The sequence below is a fragment of the Halichoerus grypus genome, chromosome 13 (genome assembly GCF_964656455.1).
Source record: "Halichoerus grypus chromosome 13, mHalGry1.hap1.1, whole genome shotgun sequence".
Taxonomy (NCBI): Eukaryota; Metazoa; Chordata; class Mammalia; order Carnivora; family Phocidae; genus Halichoerus; species Halichoerus grypus.
The window spans coordinates 39896371-39914079 of NC_135724.1; the positions used below are offsets into that span (position 1 = coordinate 39896371).

The following is a 17709-nucleotide window of genomic DNA, read 5'->3' on the forward strand; positions in this document are numbered from 1 at the left end:
ATGAAAGGCAAAAATAGCCATGTCTGTGGATACTTTTAAAAGAGAAACCCTTAATCTAGGTTTGTAGTCTCTGTATGGTAGGTGTGGTAGGTATTCCAAACACTAGTTGGAATTTAGCTGGGAACGGAATGGGTTTTTCTGTTGAGGCAGTGTTATATAGGGTGGATAATTTCCTAACCCATCCCGTGGCCAGCCTGTTTATCACAGAATGTACTACAAAGCTTATCAGGGCACTTGGGTTTATAGACCTTCAGCTCTGGTAGTCAGAGCTATGGCTGCCGGTCTCCCCACCAGAGCCTCTAGGTTTGATCCTCTGTTCAAGGGTGCGGGGCCTTGGACACAGAGGCTGTGGTGTCTCTGGAGCCAAAGCAAAGAAGTTCCAGGAGAAAGATTCCAGATGTAGCCCACTGCTTTGTCCACTGTTGGAGCTTCATAGAGTTGTCCCTGCCACACCCCCAAGCCCCATGCTCATGGAATAATAGCCTTGTTGTAAAGAGAGAGAAGGCAAGACAGCCTCCCAACGATTGTCATTTGCCCCAGTCTCACGTGTCGTTGTTGGAAGAGCTGAAGTAGGCAGTTTTTTGGAAGAGCTGAAATGTACACCTTGGGGTAGCTGACTCTTCCACTGTGCCGGAGCTGAAGGCCCTGGTCATTGTTGCCCTGGAAAATGACTCGGGGGAAACATGAGCTCTCCGCTCTTTAGGTTAAAGGAACGCATAGAAGAGAGATGAACCTTTCTTTGGATAGCGTCAGATAGCAGTGAGGGTAGTTACAAAGAGGCAGATTTTAAGAAATCAAACCCTTCTAACTGAGCTATAAACAATGAAATACGTGCCTCAAAGGTGCCTCATCAGGCCGAGGGTAGATGACCACCTGTTAAGGCTGGAGAAGGTGCTCGGGAGACTGGATAGACTTCTGATAGCCTCTTAAACTCAGTGATGCTGTGTTTAACTCGGCAGCACCCTTGCTCACCCAGCCTAGAGGCAGACCTGCTCCTCCACCCCCACCCACACTGCCTTTTGTGACTCCCTTTCCCTTTCAAGCCTGCGTTTCATGTTTGTCTTAACCTCAGTAAGTGGGGAGGTGGGGGGGGGGCTGCACTGAGACAGTGGAAAGGTGCATTGCAGTGATTTGTCTAGAGCTTGGTTTTCCTGGGTCACATTTGGGAGTTCCCAAGAGCATTGATTTCCGCATTTACAGTATTCTCCTGGTCAATTTTCCTGCCGCCTTAGACCAAGCTGGCATGTTGTTAGCATTACCTCTGACTGCAGTCTGCTGGGTTAACCAGAGCAGCCTGCCCCTGTCATCGCTGCCGTCCTTTCCCCCCTCTTTTCCCTCTGATTCTGTTTCTCTCTCTTTTTTTTTCTTTTTAATTTCTGGAGGACACGGTAATTTAGTATTTACAAGACTGTTTCTTTCCATTTCTGCCTTTTGTCAGAATAACAACAAAGAGAATACTATACAGGTAATGTGATTTGAGTTGAAGATGAGGCCAATTCAAGGTTGAAGTAGCTTTTCTAAGGAAAACCTACTTACAAGGCCATTAACATGGCTTTGCAAAATTAAGAGTTTACTCTAGTTAGTACTAGAGATTTTTACTTCATGTCTTGGATTCACTAGAGAATTTCAGGTAACACCCCAATTTTATTTTTCTCTAGTATGTGAATCCTGTGTCGGGCCACCTTGATTTGTACGTTTCGTGAGCATACTTGTTTTCGGTCATACCAGAACTTGGCAAAGTTTGGTTTAAAGCTACAGCAAAAACGCTCCTCAGTTAAAATAGGAAAGCTAGCTTAAAGGATGTTCGTCAGCAGTTATATTTTTGGCTATGTGGCACAGCAAAATGTTTAGGAAAACATACTTAGTAATTTTAAATCTGAAATTTATAATTAACTTTTTTTTCTCCAGAGGCGTAATAAATATGGCTTTTTGCTTTCATCTTTGTTTTCATGATTAATTATTTGAGTTAGTAAAAGTCTTTGGCTCCACCAAATCATTGTGTGATACCATTATAATAGGAGGTAAACATAGATTCTGCTATGTCTGAATGAACTGTGCACAAATTAGAAAGCTGTGTAAAGAGGATTTATTTAATATAAGTTAAACTAATATAAAAGGAAGATTCTACTTTTTTTGCTTGTGACAAATGTTATGTTTAAAGAATTACTACAAGCCGTGTTTTTCAAACATAAATGAGCTTAAGCCTTACTTAAGGTGGTTTGCATAAATAAACTTATTTCCTAGGTTTTATTACCAGAGATGCTAATCTGATTTTGGTTCATTTTTAATACACATCCTAGGTAATTCTGGACCCTGGGAACTTTATTTCTGACAAATACCCCAAATGGTGGGTTAAAAAAAATCAAGTGCTAGATAGGTTTCTTTTTGGAAATTAATCATCTTAGATCATTTGCTCTTTCATAGAAGTAACCTTACTTTTTAAAAACCAGGATTAACTTGTTTGTAGCATCATGTTTTACTGGAGCTAGAGATGGCTGTCATCGTGAAGAATTTTTTTCCTACAGAATAGAAATGGACAGAATGGACAAAACATTCTTTAAGACAACCAGGATCACGTCTTTCTTTGTGAGTGTGCAGTGACTCTGTGATTGAGTTAGAGGTTGATCAGAAACTTGTTAGTGTTTCTAATTATTAGAAAGACACATTGTAATTTACTTAATAAGATCAGTAAAAGTGATTAAAGCATATAGCCCTGCATGTTAGCCAATGATTTAAAAACATTTCCTATAGCATTTGGCTAGAAAAGTCCCTTTGTAATATTGTTACAGGTAAGTAGGTATATGAGATTTGTTACTGTAACCTGTCATCTTGATTGAAATATTGTGTCTTGTTTTTTTGTTTGTTTGTTTGTTTGTTTTAAAGATTATTTGTTTATTTGACAGAGAGAGACACAGTGAGAGAAGGAACATAAGCAGGGGAAGTGGGAGAGGGAGAAGCAGGCTTCCCCGCCGAGCAGGGAGCCCGATGCGGGGCTCGATCCCAGGACCCTGGGATCATGACCTGAGCCGAAGGCAGACGCTTAACGACTGAGCTACCCAGGCGCCCCGTCTTGTTTTATTTTTAAATATTTGAGGCTTGCTAGTGTTAATGTGACTTTACTGAAACCATTATATATATATTGCCTTCCTGATAATTAAGTTAATAGCTCAGAAATTATGACTTCTGCAATTTCCAGTTTGACTCAGAGGAAGAGAAATTGGACTTTATTTTTATTTGAATCAAGAGACTTAAGGCAGAGAATTATAAGGTGCCTTGTTTATTGATTTGAAAATATGCTCTGGCTTTGGAAGTCTTTTTTAAAAATTTTATTTGTTTGAGAGAGAGAGAGCTCGTGCATACAGGGCGGGAGGGCAGAGGGAGAAGGAGAGAAAGGGAGAGAAAGTCTCAAGCAGACTCTGCACGGAGCCCATCGATCTCACAACCCTGAGATCACGACTGGAGCCAAAAGAGTCCGATGCTCAACTGACTGAGCCACCCCTAGCTTTGGAAATCTTTGAAATTAATTTCCCACAGTGTCCCCTTCTCTCCTGCTTATTTTAGAGTCATTTTCCTTTCATAAAATAAATAAGTTGAAATATCAAAAGGTATTTTAATTGTGAAACACAAGAAAATCGGGGATGATTGTAAAACATGTAGTTCATATACCACTTTTTTTCTCATGTTAGAATTCTTAAGAGGATAGAGATTCATTTCACATTCACCTTATGTACTCTGAAATCATTAATTTTCAACAATTTTGTAATGTTTTCTGGGTATGTTTATTTATGGTTTAATCTTTTAGTCTGTAATTTCATTAAGTTTCCTTACTGACTGGCTTTAAGAAAATCTATTTAGTTGCCTGTATTCTTCTTCCTCGATTCCTTCATTTCCTCCTAATTATACCTTTCTACCGTGTGGGGTGTAATGCTTAACTCTTCAAGCTCCTGTCCTGCTTTAAAGAAACAGGTGTTTATTTTAAGGGAATAACAGTGAACTAACACATGACGGAGCAGATCGATATCTTGGGTTAGATAGTGTTTTCATATTGCCAGGTTCGGAGTCTATTTTTAGAATTATCAGCTAAGTGTAAACTAGCCTGAACTGACAGTCTGATTGTTTCGAAAGTACTTCTGACGTTTTAGGCAGTTTATGCTTCTTCAGGATTTTAGTTTTTACAGAGGAACACCCCAGACACCTTAGTTTCTGGTACTGCTCAGCAAACGGTAGGCATTCAGTAAATACCGGTTGAGCAAACACATGTCTCCACCTTGAACGTCTTTAATAAGACTATTGGAAAAGTCCAATTTTATTTAAAAATATTTAATTTTGATCAGTATTCAAACACAAATAATCTCCCAAAAATAAAACTGCTAAACTGCAGAGTGGAAATGGTGAAAGCACCAGTTGTAAAGAATTTCTTGTTAATTTTTAGTGTCTACGTCAGCAAAGCTGTAGCTGTTGGCTAAGATCTGAAACAGATCTATACTGTATATAATCATGGAATTCATTATTCCTTGATAAAATGGGATTCTGAAGGCAGAATTGTTTCATTCTCTTTATTCATCAGTCAGCCCATGACTCACTTGAAAGATGGGGGGGAGGTTATTATAGGTTGGTAATTATTTGCACTACAGATTGCCTTAAGCCCATACCTGGCTTTGAATTATTGTCACCGTGGTCAGATACTCTGCTTTTAAATAGTACTTTGACATAAAGTGAATCGTTTGGTTTACAGCCTGGCACAGCCTAGACATTTGTTATTATTTTGTTTTTAACCCAAGCAGTACTTTGGTCCTAGGCAGAGTGCGAGCAATGTTTCATATATAGTCTGGCCTAATCCTGGGGCTTACAGCATTATTACCAGAGATAATATGTTTAGCTTTACCATCTTGGATGAGTCATTTTTGGGAATTAGATGAACAAGGGATAGATGTGAGTAGAAGAAAACCTTTAGGCATCTGAAACAGATCCTTAGAAGATTATTGTGAGTTCAAGAGATTCAGAGATACGAGATTCAGATATCTATAGTAATATCCAGGGGCATGTATAAGTGGTATTTTGCTTTTTTTCTACATTGTTTCTTTCTTTATATGTTCTGTAGCTGATAAGGGAAACTGCTTTCTCTCCTGTAACCTTTTAGTGCCCCTACTGATTTCCTCCTCCTCCTCTCACCAGTTGAGATCTGGCTTATCCCTCCTTTCTCACTCCCTCATTACTTTTTACAGTGAAGATTTCTCTCTCTCTCTCTCTCTCTTTTTTTCTTTTTTTGCCCCTCCCTCTCCTCTATGACTTCCAACCATTGCTTCTTCCAAATTGTTGCCCCTCAGACATTGGGACCTGTACTTGAATCCCAGTTTTTCTAAATTCTATCTATGCAATTTACTTCTGAGTTTGTTTTCTGATCTTTCAAATGGGGAAAAATTATACCCACACCATGTGGTGGTATACTAGTTTCCTGGGACTGCCATACACATTACCAAACACGGAATGGCTTAAAACAATAGGAATTTATTATCTCGTAGTTCTGGAGGCCAGAAGTCTGAAATCAGGTGTTGTCAGGACTGTGCTCCCTCTGGAGGCTCTCGAGGGGGATCCTTCCTTGCTGTTTCCAGCTTCAGGTGCCTGTTGGCATTCCTTGCCTTTCTAGGCTTGTGGTCACATCACTCCAGTTTCTGCCTCCATCTTTACATTGCTTTCTCCTGTGCCTGTGTGTGTGTGTGTGTGTGTGTGTGTAAAATATCCCTTGCCTGTGTGTGTGTGTGTGTGTGTGTGTAAAATATCCCTTGCCTTTTCTTATCTGAACATTTGTCATTGGATTTAGAGCCCACCCAGATAATCCGGGATGATCTCCTCATCTCAAGATCCTTAATTACATCTGCAAAGACTCCTTTTCCAAATAAGATAACGTTTTCACAGCTTCTGAGGATTAGGATTCACATATTTTCTTTGGGGGGGGGTGGGCCCATTCAACCTGCTACATACAGGTGGTTTAAGAATTAAATGAAATATAATTATATGTATGTGTATTTAAATATATTTATACATGACCAATGTAGGTACTCAATAAATGTTAATTCATTTCCCTTCTCTTTATTTTTTTAAAAAATTTTATTTGTTAGCTCATGCACGCACACATGTGTGCACACACTCAGGGAGGGGCAGAGGGGGAGGGAGAGGGAAAGAATCTCACGTGGACTCTGTGCCGTGCACGGAGCAATGTACAGATGGAGTCAGAGACCGGAGTGATGTGACCACGAGCCCAGGAAGGCAAGAAATGCCAACAGGCACCTGCCCATACAGGGGCTCAATCTCATGACCCTGAGATCATGACTTGAGCTGAAACCAAGAGTCGGACGCTTAGCTGACTGAGCCACCCAGGGGCCCCTCCCTTCTCTTGAGAAGCCTCTGCCTGCCGATATTCTGCATCCCGGCATGATTTTGGCAGTTAGTACAGGCATATCTCATTTTATTATGCTTCACTTTATTGTGCTTTGCAGATAACAAATTTTTTATAAATTGAAAGTTTGTGGCAATCTTCTATTAAGCAAGCCTATTACTGCCATTTCTCCAACAATATCTGCTCACTTCATGTCTCTGTCACATTTGATAATTGTCGTAATATTTCAAACCTTTTCATTATTATTATATATGTTATGGTCATCTGTGTTCTTTGATGTTACTATTGTAATTGTTTTGGGTGTCATGAACTGTGCTCCTATAAGACAGCAAACTTAATCGATAAAAGTGTGTGTTCTGACTGCTTCGCTGACTGACCATTCCCCATCAGTCTCCCTCTCCTTGGGCCTCCCTATATTCCCTGAGACACAACAATATTGAAATTAGGCTAATTAATAATCCTACAGTGGCCTCTAACTGTTCACCTGAAAGGAAGTGTCACATGTCTCTCACTTTATTTATTTTTTTAAAGATTTTATTTATTTATTTGAGAGAGAATGAGAGAGAGCACATGAGAGGGGGGAGGGTCAGAGGGAGAAGCAGACTCCCTGCCGAGCAGGGAGCCCGATGCGGGACTCGATCCAGGGACTCCAGGATCATGACCTGAGCCGAAGGCAGTCGCTTAACCAACTGAGCCACCCAGGCGCCCCACATGTCTCTCACTTTAAATCAAAAGCTAGAAGTGATTATGCTTAATGAGGAAGGGATGTCGAAAGCCGAGATAGGCAAAAGGCTGGGCGTCTTGCATCAAACAGTTAACCAAGATGTGAATGCAGAGGAATGGTTCTTTTTTTTTTTACATTTTATTTATTTGAGAGAAAGACAGCAGGAGCAGAGGGAAAGAGACAAGCAGACTCACTGCTGAGCAGGGAGCCCAATATGGGGCTCGATCCTAGGACCCTGGGATCATGACCTGAGCCGAGGGCAGACGCTTAACCGACTGAGCCACCCAGGCGCCCCTACAGCAATGGTTCTGGAAGGAAATTAAAAGTGCTACTCCAGTGAAGCAAGTGAAAAAATCTTATTGCTGAAGTGGAAAATGTTTTAGTGTTTGGTTAGAAGATCCAACCAGCCACAATTATTTCCTGAAGCCAGAGCCTAATCCAGAGCAAGGCCCTAAATCTCTTCAATTCCATGAAGGCTGAGAGAGGTGAGGAACCTGCAGGAGAAAAGTCTGAAGCTAGCAGAGGATGGTTCATGAGGTTTAAAGAAAGAACATGACAGAGCAAGGTGGAAGCAGCAAGTGCTGATGTAGAAGCTGTAACAAGTGATCCAGAAAGTCTAGTTAATTAATGAAGGTGGCTACACTAAACAACAGATTTCCAATGTAGACAAAATAGTTTTCTGTTGGAAGAAGATGCCATCTAGGACTTTTATAGCTAGAGAAGGGGAGTCAGTGCCTGGTTTCAAAGCTTCAAAGGACAGGTGGACTCTCTTGTTAGGTAGGGGCTAATGTAGCTGGTGACTTTAAGTTGAAGCCATTGCTCATTTGCCATTCCCCAATTCTTAGGACCCTGAAGAATTATGCTAAATCTACTCTGCCTGTGCTCTAGAAATGGAAAAACAAAGCCTTGGTGAGAGCACATTTGTTTACAACATGGTTTACTGAATATTTTAAGCCTACTGTTGAGACCTACTGCTTAGAAAAAAAGGTTTCTTACAAGATATTACTGCTCATTGACAATGTACCTTGTCACTCAAGAGCTCTGATGGAGATACACAATGAGGTTGGTATTTTCATGCCTGCTAAAACCACATCCATGCTGGAGCCCATGGGTCAAGGAATCATTTTGACTTTCAAGTCTTATTTAAGAATACATTTCATAAAGCTTTACCTGCCATACATAGTAATTCCTCTGATGGATCTGGGCAAGGTAAATTGAAAACCTTCTGGAAAGGATTCCCCCTTCTAGATCCCATTAAGAACATTTATGATGGGAAGAGGTCCAAATACCAGCATTACCAAGAGTTTGGAAGAAGTTGATTCCAGCCCTCATGGATGACTTTGAGGGATTCAAGACTTTGTGGAGGATGTCCTGTTGGTGGCCGTCAGGCAGTCTGGTCCTTGTCTTCCATCTTCCCTTGTGTGGCCACGTCAGGTCCTCGTAGTTGTGACCTGCTCTCCCTTGCATCTCTCCAGACCATAGTCTTCTAACCTTATCCTTCTGGCACTTTCTCACTATTGTTAACATTGCCTCTCATCTTCACAAGGACCTCGAGTCCTCTCCCCTCTTTTCTTCTGTTTTTTCACACCATCCATCCACTTAGACCTTTACAAATTATTTTTCACTCCTGCCAAACTCTACTCAAGTCAGATTGTTTACTCCTGGATGTGCTGTGCACCCGTGCACCCCAGAGCCTCTGCTTATGCTGTCCCCTCGGTGGAAGTGTTCTTTTCCATCCTTCCTCCTATTTCTTTCAGTGCCTTAAGTTTAAATTTACTCTTTCTTCCCTCTTCTTAGGCCACAGTCATGCTCAGGTTTCTCCTGTCTAAAAAAAAAACTTCCTTGACCTTGCTGTCACTTCTCTTAAAATTGCTTTTACTTTGTCACTATCCACTTTACTCTTTCCTACTTGCCTTTTGTTTCCATTGCTTTCCAGAAACTCTTCTTTTAAAGATTGACAGTGATCTCCTAACAGTATTTTTAAGAGGCTGCATTGTATGGTGGTAAAGAGCTAGACTGCTGGGGCCAGCCTGCTGGCATTTGAATTCTGACTCCACCACCAACTAATAATAACTATGTGACCTTGAGCAAGCTACTTAACTCCATGTTCCAATTTCTTTATCTGTAAAATGGGGATAATATTAGTACCAACATTATAGGGTTGCTTGTAAGGATTAATTAGGTTAGTATATGTAAAGCTCTTCTAAGGTTGCCTGGCAAAGAGTATGCACCAAGTATTAGTGTTTTATTTTTTTAAGCTCTTATTTTTTAGTCTTTTTAGCCTCCGTGGTGTTTGATATGGTTGACCATTTCCTCTTCTTCACTGTGTTCAAGCTCAGGCTAAATTCATCTTGGGGCATTTTATCTTTGTGACCCTCTTTGTGGTCTCTTTCCATGTATCTGAACTTCACTTTCTTACACCTTTTCTGGATAATTTTTCCTTATGGTAATTCAGCACCATAGTTCCCACTCTTATATGAATGTCACCCCAAATTGTATTTCTTGCCCTTCTTTCTTAGCTCCAGTCCTGCACTTACAATGTACCTATCCAACATAATCTCCCTCTCAAAATCAGCTCCTCGCTGGATTACTTTTTGTTAACGGACCTGCGGCAGTGTATCATAGTATTGGGACCAGGGGGATGTTGTGTCCGAGGCCTTTGAAGCTCAGGAAAGCTTTCTAGATCAGTGCAGACTGGCACATTCTCCTTGTCTAGGATACTTTTTTCACTGAACAAAGCTGGATGTGGAAAGGGATGGGGAGACACAGTACTAGCAAGTGCATTCCTCATTCCTTAGTTTTCTTAAGTGGAGAACGAGGCAAGTTCATAAATCGCTTACCTCACAAACCCGGGTAGGATGCCTAGAAGCTCTTGTAAACTTGATTTTTGAGGGTTGTTTTTTTTTTTTTTTTATAAGTTGTAGGTATCTCCCACCCCCCAAAAGCAGACCTAGGTAAATAAGTTAAATTTATGTCTCACAAAGCAGAGGCGTATAGCAAATTAACTAAATTAGAGAACAGGGCATGATTTTAATTAAGCAGTGGTAGTTTTTAGTGTATTTCTGAGTTGTCTCAGTACCAAAGGGCAAAGCTGAGAAAGATTTCCCTGTTTTCTGAAATGCAGTTTCTTTTACTTGGAATAGAAATTTTAGACAAAGATTTCCTCTAACTTGCTGGCTTGCCAATAAGATGTTACATTTTATATTAATGGTAATTAGCGGTCATATAGTTATTTGAGTGTGGGTTAACAGTTTAGGGTGTTTAGAAATCAGACAGTTGGAACCATTCTCATGCTGGGTTAGTGTGCCTTGCAACACTTGGACACATTGCATTCTTCCTGTTAACAAGGACTCTATTTAAACAAAACAGCTTCGTTCCCTAATGGGTTTTGATCTTTAGGGATTAAACTCATGAGGACCATTAACCTAAGGAGTGTAACTCAATTAGCTGTAAATGATTTAAAATAAACTAATAGATTCTCATTTTGGAGAGCTTGGTGTCTTGCATTCCTTAATTTTATCTCCATCCATCTAATGAATAGTAAATGCATTCTTTTGGTAAATGGTTCACCATCGTCACAGTTGCCATCAGTCATCATTTTTTTTTTTTTTTTTCCTGTAACAGGTTTGTTACCTGATGTTTTGGAAGTTTTTAGGATAATTTGACTTTGATGATTCTTATCTATACCAGATCTTTCTTTGCTGCTTAAATCTGACTTGGCTTCATGATGTCAGACAATATTCTTTATATGAGTAGGTGTGTTAAAAATTCCGTTTCCAGGACACGTGGAAGTGCACTGATGTTCTTACCTAGCAGATCCTTGCTTGGACCAGTATTGTTTCCAGCTGCTTAGTTCTGCTGCCTCATGATAGGTCCTCTCTACGGTTTGGTGCAGAAAAAAATGTTACAAGATATTAGATCACTGAGAACAAATTTCATATATAACTTTAGGATTCAATGATCCAAGGTGTTGTAAAGCAGTAGGCATTAGTTTTCTATTTGATGGTTTTCCCTGCATCATTTCAGTTGAATTTTAGATCTTGGCTTTTGCTAATGTTAGTTGGCTTTTACTGAATGTTTTCCTACATTTTGGGTTGGCTGTTCTTTTTGTTTTCATTTTTCACTTTGTCTCTTTTCTTCTTTCTTTTAAAGTCCACTCAAGAGCAAAAATGTAATAAAAACTTGCATTTGTAGCCCCATGGGTGTAATAAATTTAAACCTAAACAAGTTATATCTAATTATAGGTAGGACTGCTTTCTAGAGAGGATGTAGACACACTCTTAAAAATGATTTGAGGTAAAACTTATTTGCAGCTTGGATTTCTATTTTCTGTTATGGATTGACTGTAAAAGGGGAAGTGTTACTGTACTCTGCTTCTGTATTACTTTTATTTATTCTGTCTTTTGTACTTTGAGCAAGTTAAAATTTATGTAAAAAATGGCAAAGGAGAGGTGTGCCTGAGTGGCTCAGTCAGTTAAGCGGTTAAGCAGTTAAGCATCTGCCTTCAGCTCAGGTTATGATCTTGGGGTTCTGGGGATGGAGCCCCTCATCAGGTTTTCTGCTCAGCGGGGAGCCTGCTTCTCCCTCTCCCTCTGCTCCTCCCCCAGCTCGTGCCTGTGCACGCTCACTCTCCCTCTCTCTCTCTCTCCCTCTCTCTCTCTCTCCCTCAAATAAGGAAATAAAATCTTTTAAAAAATGGGAAAGGTGGTAGTAAACATCACGTTTTGCTTACCTCTGCAGCATCTCAAGGAAGTAGAGCAGGGCCCAGAAAATTAGTTGGCATTTCAGATTTTTTAATTTAGCATTCATTTTTTGAGAGTGTCATTACAGTGTTCAGGGGCAGCTTATTTTAAAATTGAAAGAAGTCATTAACTGAGACTTGCAGTTTTTTGGTTTTGCCATGAAAATGATCTTCCTCCTCTTGAATGAGTGGAGTTTATGATTTTTTGGCTGTATTCTTGGAGAATTGAGAGTAGAAAGGCCTTTAGAGAACATCTAATGCAATACCGACTTTTTAGGTGAGGAAACTGAGATTCAGCGAGCTGTCCAAAGTTATGCATTGTGCTCACAGAATCAGGACCGAGAAAGAAAGGATCTTTTGATTACTTCTGTGCTTCTCTGAGGAGTCCTAGCATCTCAAGAGGCAGAGATGTTTGTCATCTTTGGCAATTTACCAGTTTCTCCCACAGCAAGAAATTAGGGGCCTAGTTTTGAAGCACTTAGCACAAATAATTAAATGTACCAACTTGAAAATGCACATTGATTTTGATTTTGTCTGCTTTTACAATCCTGGTAGGTAGATTTGTGATTGAAAGGGAGTGTAAAACTTCTAAGTAATTAACTCAGTAGAGAGAAATTACCAAAATAGATAGTGATTCTAGGTCATTCTGCCCCCTAACTCTCCTTCCCCAAACACACTGAGAATTTACAAGATCCATTGAAAGATTCATATTCATACTAGATATTATGGTGATTTATGATATATTTACTATTAGATAAGGAATCCTTGCCCTTGTGGAGTTTTGGATTTGAGGGAATTAATGTAGAATTAGAGAAAGTATACTATATGATTGTATATTTGCAATAAAATGCCTTTTTGAAATTTGTAAGTATATTTTATGGTAGAAAATCACTTATGGATAAAGGAATTCATTATGATATTCATTTAGTCTCATTCTATTTGATGGATTTTACTACTTGAATTTTTCATTTTTATTGTTTTAAAAAAGCATTTTTTACAAGTTTGTTTTTTTGGTTTCTTTTTTTTTTTAGATTTTATTTTTTTTTAGGAAATCTCTGCGCCCAGCATGGGGCTCAAACTTGCAACCCCAAGATCAAGAGTTGCATGCTCTTCTGCCTGAGCTCGCCAGGCACCCCTGTTTTTATAAATTTTTGATAATGGGAAATAGTCATTTTATATTTCTGTTTTCCCTTTGGACATGCTAATTGAGTCAGTTTGGGTTTATTGGGCAGTTCCCTAGTCTGAATATTATTTTATTAAATTAAAAAAAAAGCTTACTTAGTTAATGATATTTTCTCTCTTTTCTTTTGTAGCCAACACATATCTCTTTATGGTACAAGCTCGAGGAATAATGTTGAGAGAAAATGTGAAAACAATAGGGCATATGATCAGGCTTTACACAAATAAAAACACTACTCTCAATGGTACAGGTAAGATTGCTTGCTTCTTAAACGTGCTTTGTTTTTACTTCTTTACCTTTGTAGTCAAAAAAGTAAACCAGATCTCTCAAGCTCTGGTTTTGCCTCTGAGACTCCCTCCTGTTAAAGATAAAGGTATCCGCTACTGAGCGTCCTGGGAGATTCGTTCACCGCTCGAGCCAGTGCTTTCCATGTTTTAGGATATGTAAAGGTGTTCTCTCAGAGGTGATGGGGGTTTTGTCCAAAGATACTTAAGTTAATTCTTTATTTTAAAGTTAATTCCTGCAAACATAAAATACAAAAAGCAGCTTGTGCTTTTTTCAATTCACCTGTCGTAGTTAAGAAAAATCAACCACAAAGAGAATAATTTATCCATCTTAGTCATTCTGCCATCTCTCTTTATGCCCATTCTAACTCCTAAAATGTTTTTCCAACTATGTTTAGGAAGTACTTACTGTCTTTAATTATAGAAGATTCTTAATAATTTTATGGCCTTTTTAGGGGGCTTAAGGAGAAATTATATAAAAGTGGAAATCCATAGTTGCTCTTGTCTTTTAAAAATATTATCTGGAAGTAGAGTGTCCATCAGAATCATGTGAGGTTAAAACCAAGTAATAGGCCAAAGTAGTGATTGAATGAAGGCAGAATTGATGCAAAATAGATTGAACTATCATTTAAGAATGCTCAGCCTCCCATGGGGCAGTGTTTCTGCACTGTCTCCTGAAGTGTTATTAGATGTTACTTAAAGGTTTCAGTTAACTGGTTGTCACTTGTTGCATCCTCTCTATTCTTATTTTAAACGGTTAAAGATTTCATTCCTGTCAACAGTTCGCAATTGTGCCACTGTAAATGACAGACAGATACACACACACACACACACACACACACTACTAATGGGAAGTCCCTATCTGCCAACCATAGATACTTTTTCTTAAAATGTATGTTAAGGTGAGTAATAGTTTACCCTTCTAAAAATTCACAACTGTATCAAATTGATTCTTAATTTAATTTCACACATGCTTCTGCAAAATCCGTTCTAGTCATTTGCCTGATTTGTTTTATGATGCCACAAATCAAAACACTCTTGTTTTCTCCCTTTTAAGTTGAAAAAAATTTCTTTTAGAAAGACTGTTATTGTACCTTATATTTTAATAGTATTGTAAAAATTTCATTAATTGGTCTTCTGCTTTAATTGGTCTTCGGAATAGTAGGTCGATGTTAGGAGCAGTTTAAACATTATAAAAGCTTCTTCAGGACTTGTCCTGGTTGAATAAGTTGATTGTGAAAGTGTTCGTTAAAAGTTCACTCAACTGAACAGAAATACTCAGCATCCTTAGATTCCTGTCGTATAAGGGAGTGCGGGACATCTGTGCATAATCGAGTTCCTTTCCTGGGGCATGAATAAGTTTTATGTGGGAACTCAGTTGCACTTGATTAGGAGAATTGATTACTAGGTCAAGACAAACTCTCTCCCCCACCCACACCCCACAACTGGAAGACAAGAAAAAGGGAAATTCTCTTTTCCCCTTGCCAACTCATAGTTTCAATACTGACCACACAACCACTACCTACTTTGATTAGAGTTGGCTTACTTTTATGAACCTTTGAAAACTTTTCTCATGGTTCCTTTACTGGTGGTAAAACTGTTCTCAGGAGATAGTCCATCAGGTAGGAATTGGGTTTGGTTGTAAGAGAGTCCTGGCTGCAGCGGCTTAAGCCCATGAGACTCTATGTTCTAATGTAAAAGAGATCCGGAAGTTGGATGTCTGGGGCCGTGGTGGAGAAAGTCTCCACACGCCTTCCATCTTCTGCTCTGTCACGGAGTTTTATAGTCTTCGAAGGTTGTTGTGGGGCTCCAGTCTTTCTATTTGTACTTGGGTTAGAAAGGAGGAGGAAAGGAAGAGAGAAGAAGAACAGAGGGACCCTTTTAAGGAGACTTCCCAGAAGTTTCACATGGTATTTCTGCTTCCATTGCATTGGCCAGGACTTTGTTGTAGGGACTGTAAATTACAGTCTTTGAGCTGGGTACACTGGTGCTTTGAATGTAATTGGGGTTCTGTTACCTAAGGAGAAAGGGAAAATGGAGTTTGAGTAGGCAACTGTGAGACTCTGCTGTGTTCATGTATATTGAACAATTCATGTAGTCAGTATTCTTACCCAGATACTTGGAGACACAGCATTAAGAAGAACATCCTCCCTTTGTATGAGGATCTCAAGGCTTTGAGAAAGTTGGAAGCATGCATAGTTACTTATAATGCAGTTGTTTATTTCTGCACAGACTTATATAGATATAATCTGTCAACAAGGAGACAATGGCCAAGAAGGTGTACTAAGAGCTAATTGAACTCTAGGGGAGACTTGATTAACATGTACTGGCTCATTTAAAATTTAACACTTGATGGCAATAGGTTGTGATAGTTCTAAGTACATTTGATTTCAAAAAGTGGTTTTTAATCTTGTACCTGACTTTCTGCAGCACCAAGTGTAAATAGATACTACATATAATATTTTTGCAAAGAAATCACATACTCTCATAATCAAATGATTATAGCCTTGTAGCTATGGAGTTAGTCAAATTAAGGAAACAAGATGTAATCAGTGAATAATTACCGAAGCAGATGATAAGGGTCATGCAGTGTTAGAACTGGTAGGTTGGTTAGAAATAGCCGAGCACACTTCCTTGTTTGATGGCCATGTGGTCTGAATCCTCAGACACCGCCAGACAGACACAGCAAGCCAGGGGTGAACAGACTAGAATTCTCACGGAGTTTCTGTACCTGCTTTAAGCTGCCCTTTGCAGGAAGAACAAAGCCCTTGAGAGTCCAATTTGGTGCGATTCTCCTTTTCCTATAAGTGATAAGGTCCAGTGAGAGCTGAGGAGGGGACCTGTCCAGCAGTTTTCATTCTGTTTCTCTTTTCTTCATCTGTGGCTCTAGAAAAGAGGAAGAAGTTCTGGGGATCCCAGAACTCATTGTGTTTTCATCCATCCATTCATTAGATGAAATAATGTCTACATTTTAAAGCAGTTGTGGCAGATCCGTCTCAAATGCATCTATCATGCGTAACCTTTTAAAACTGGGTTTGAAAGCAGTGGTTATACTTGATGGACCCAAACACTTTTGTGGGAATAATGATTTTGTGGGTTTATTACAGTATAGTCTCCAAAAGCTTAAATTATTGTTGGCTGAATGATCAGTTGTGAAGTGTTCATTTACAGTAAGTTTTTACCATGTTGTAGATACTTTGTTAGATACTGGAAATCAAAGGCAATTTGATTTAAAAAAAGAGGTATTCAGACTAGTGGCCGGGGTGGGTGGATAGACTTACACATGATACATTGGGATGACATAAGCAGCACTGGACACAGTACCCAAGGAATGCAGAGACTTTTCTGTAACTCTGGCAGTGAGTTGATCCTTATGATCATTTGTAATGATTTAGCCAAGAATAACACGTTTAGCTCCAAAACTTTGTATTTAAAGGAAGTGAATATACTGTTATTCCATGTCTTTGAGGTTTTTTTTTTTTTTAAATTTAGTCCTTTAAAAACTGATCAAAGTGATACATGGGTTCTCTTGTGAAAGACTCAGTCATTCTAGCACTAAAATAAAAAGTGAAACAGTCCTCTAGGTCTTCTGGTGCCACCAGCCTCCCCAGGGGGAGCTTCCGTTAGCAGTTTGTTTTGCAGAAATATCTAGAGAGCTTACAATTTCTGTGAGTTGGATGTAGATTTATAGAATCATAGCATATGGCTAAGAGAAGGGGCCCAAACATTAATTACAAGAAATAATAAATTATGCAAAATAAGAAAATACTCTTATCTAAAGTTATCTACATGACATTAAGAAATACTTGAGAATTTTGAGAATGTTAATATTTATCTGCCTCAGGATTATAAGAAAATGAATCTTCAGAATACATAAAGGCCAGGGACAACCTTATTTATCTTCTGTTTTTAGATCCTACAAATGCATGGACTATACTAGCTGCCTAGTATAGTAGGAGTCCCCATAAATGCAGAAAAATTTTTTGAATATAACTTGAAATTTGATTTATATCTAGATGTATTTTTAAAAAGCATCTTAAGGAAAGAATCAGAACTTTAATGGACTTACACTTATTTTATGTTCAGTATCTTTAAATCTTTCAGATGTGTATGGGGCCATACAGAGTATGGACTCCTAGAGGGGTCTCTGTGCTCTTGGTGTGTCCCTGGGCTTACAAAGCAGTTACTGTCCACTGAACGCCCCCTCCCCTTTGGCTTGGAGGATTTTCCTATGAAGTGCTTTCTAGGGCTGCTCTGGAGAGAGCTCTTGGGAGGATTCTGTCACTGGGGCTTTCCCACTTTCCCATTTCCTGGAATAGGCCTTAGCGGTTGTACATCATTCGGCCCTACTTATCATCTTGGGGTTTCCTGGCAATAAATACA

The 17709-nt window shown here is 39.2% G+C and overlaps 1 protein-coding gene across 2 annotated transcripts in view; it reads left to right on the forward strand.

Moving 5' to 3' along the window:
- Positions 1–17709, forward strand: part of B4GALT6 (beta-1,4-galactosyltransferase 6) — a 67045-nt gene that overhangs the window by 9275 nt on the left and 40061 nt on the right. For both annotated transcript variants that reach the window (XM_036096691.2, XM_036096695.2), the window contains exon 2: positions 13176–13292. In XM_036096691.2, the coding sequence (XP_035952584.1) occupies positions 13176–13292 (117 nt within the window). The remainder of the gene's footprint in view (positions 1–13175; positions 13293–17709) is intronic.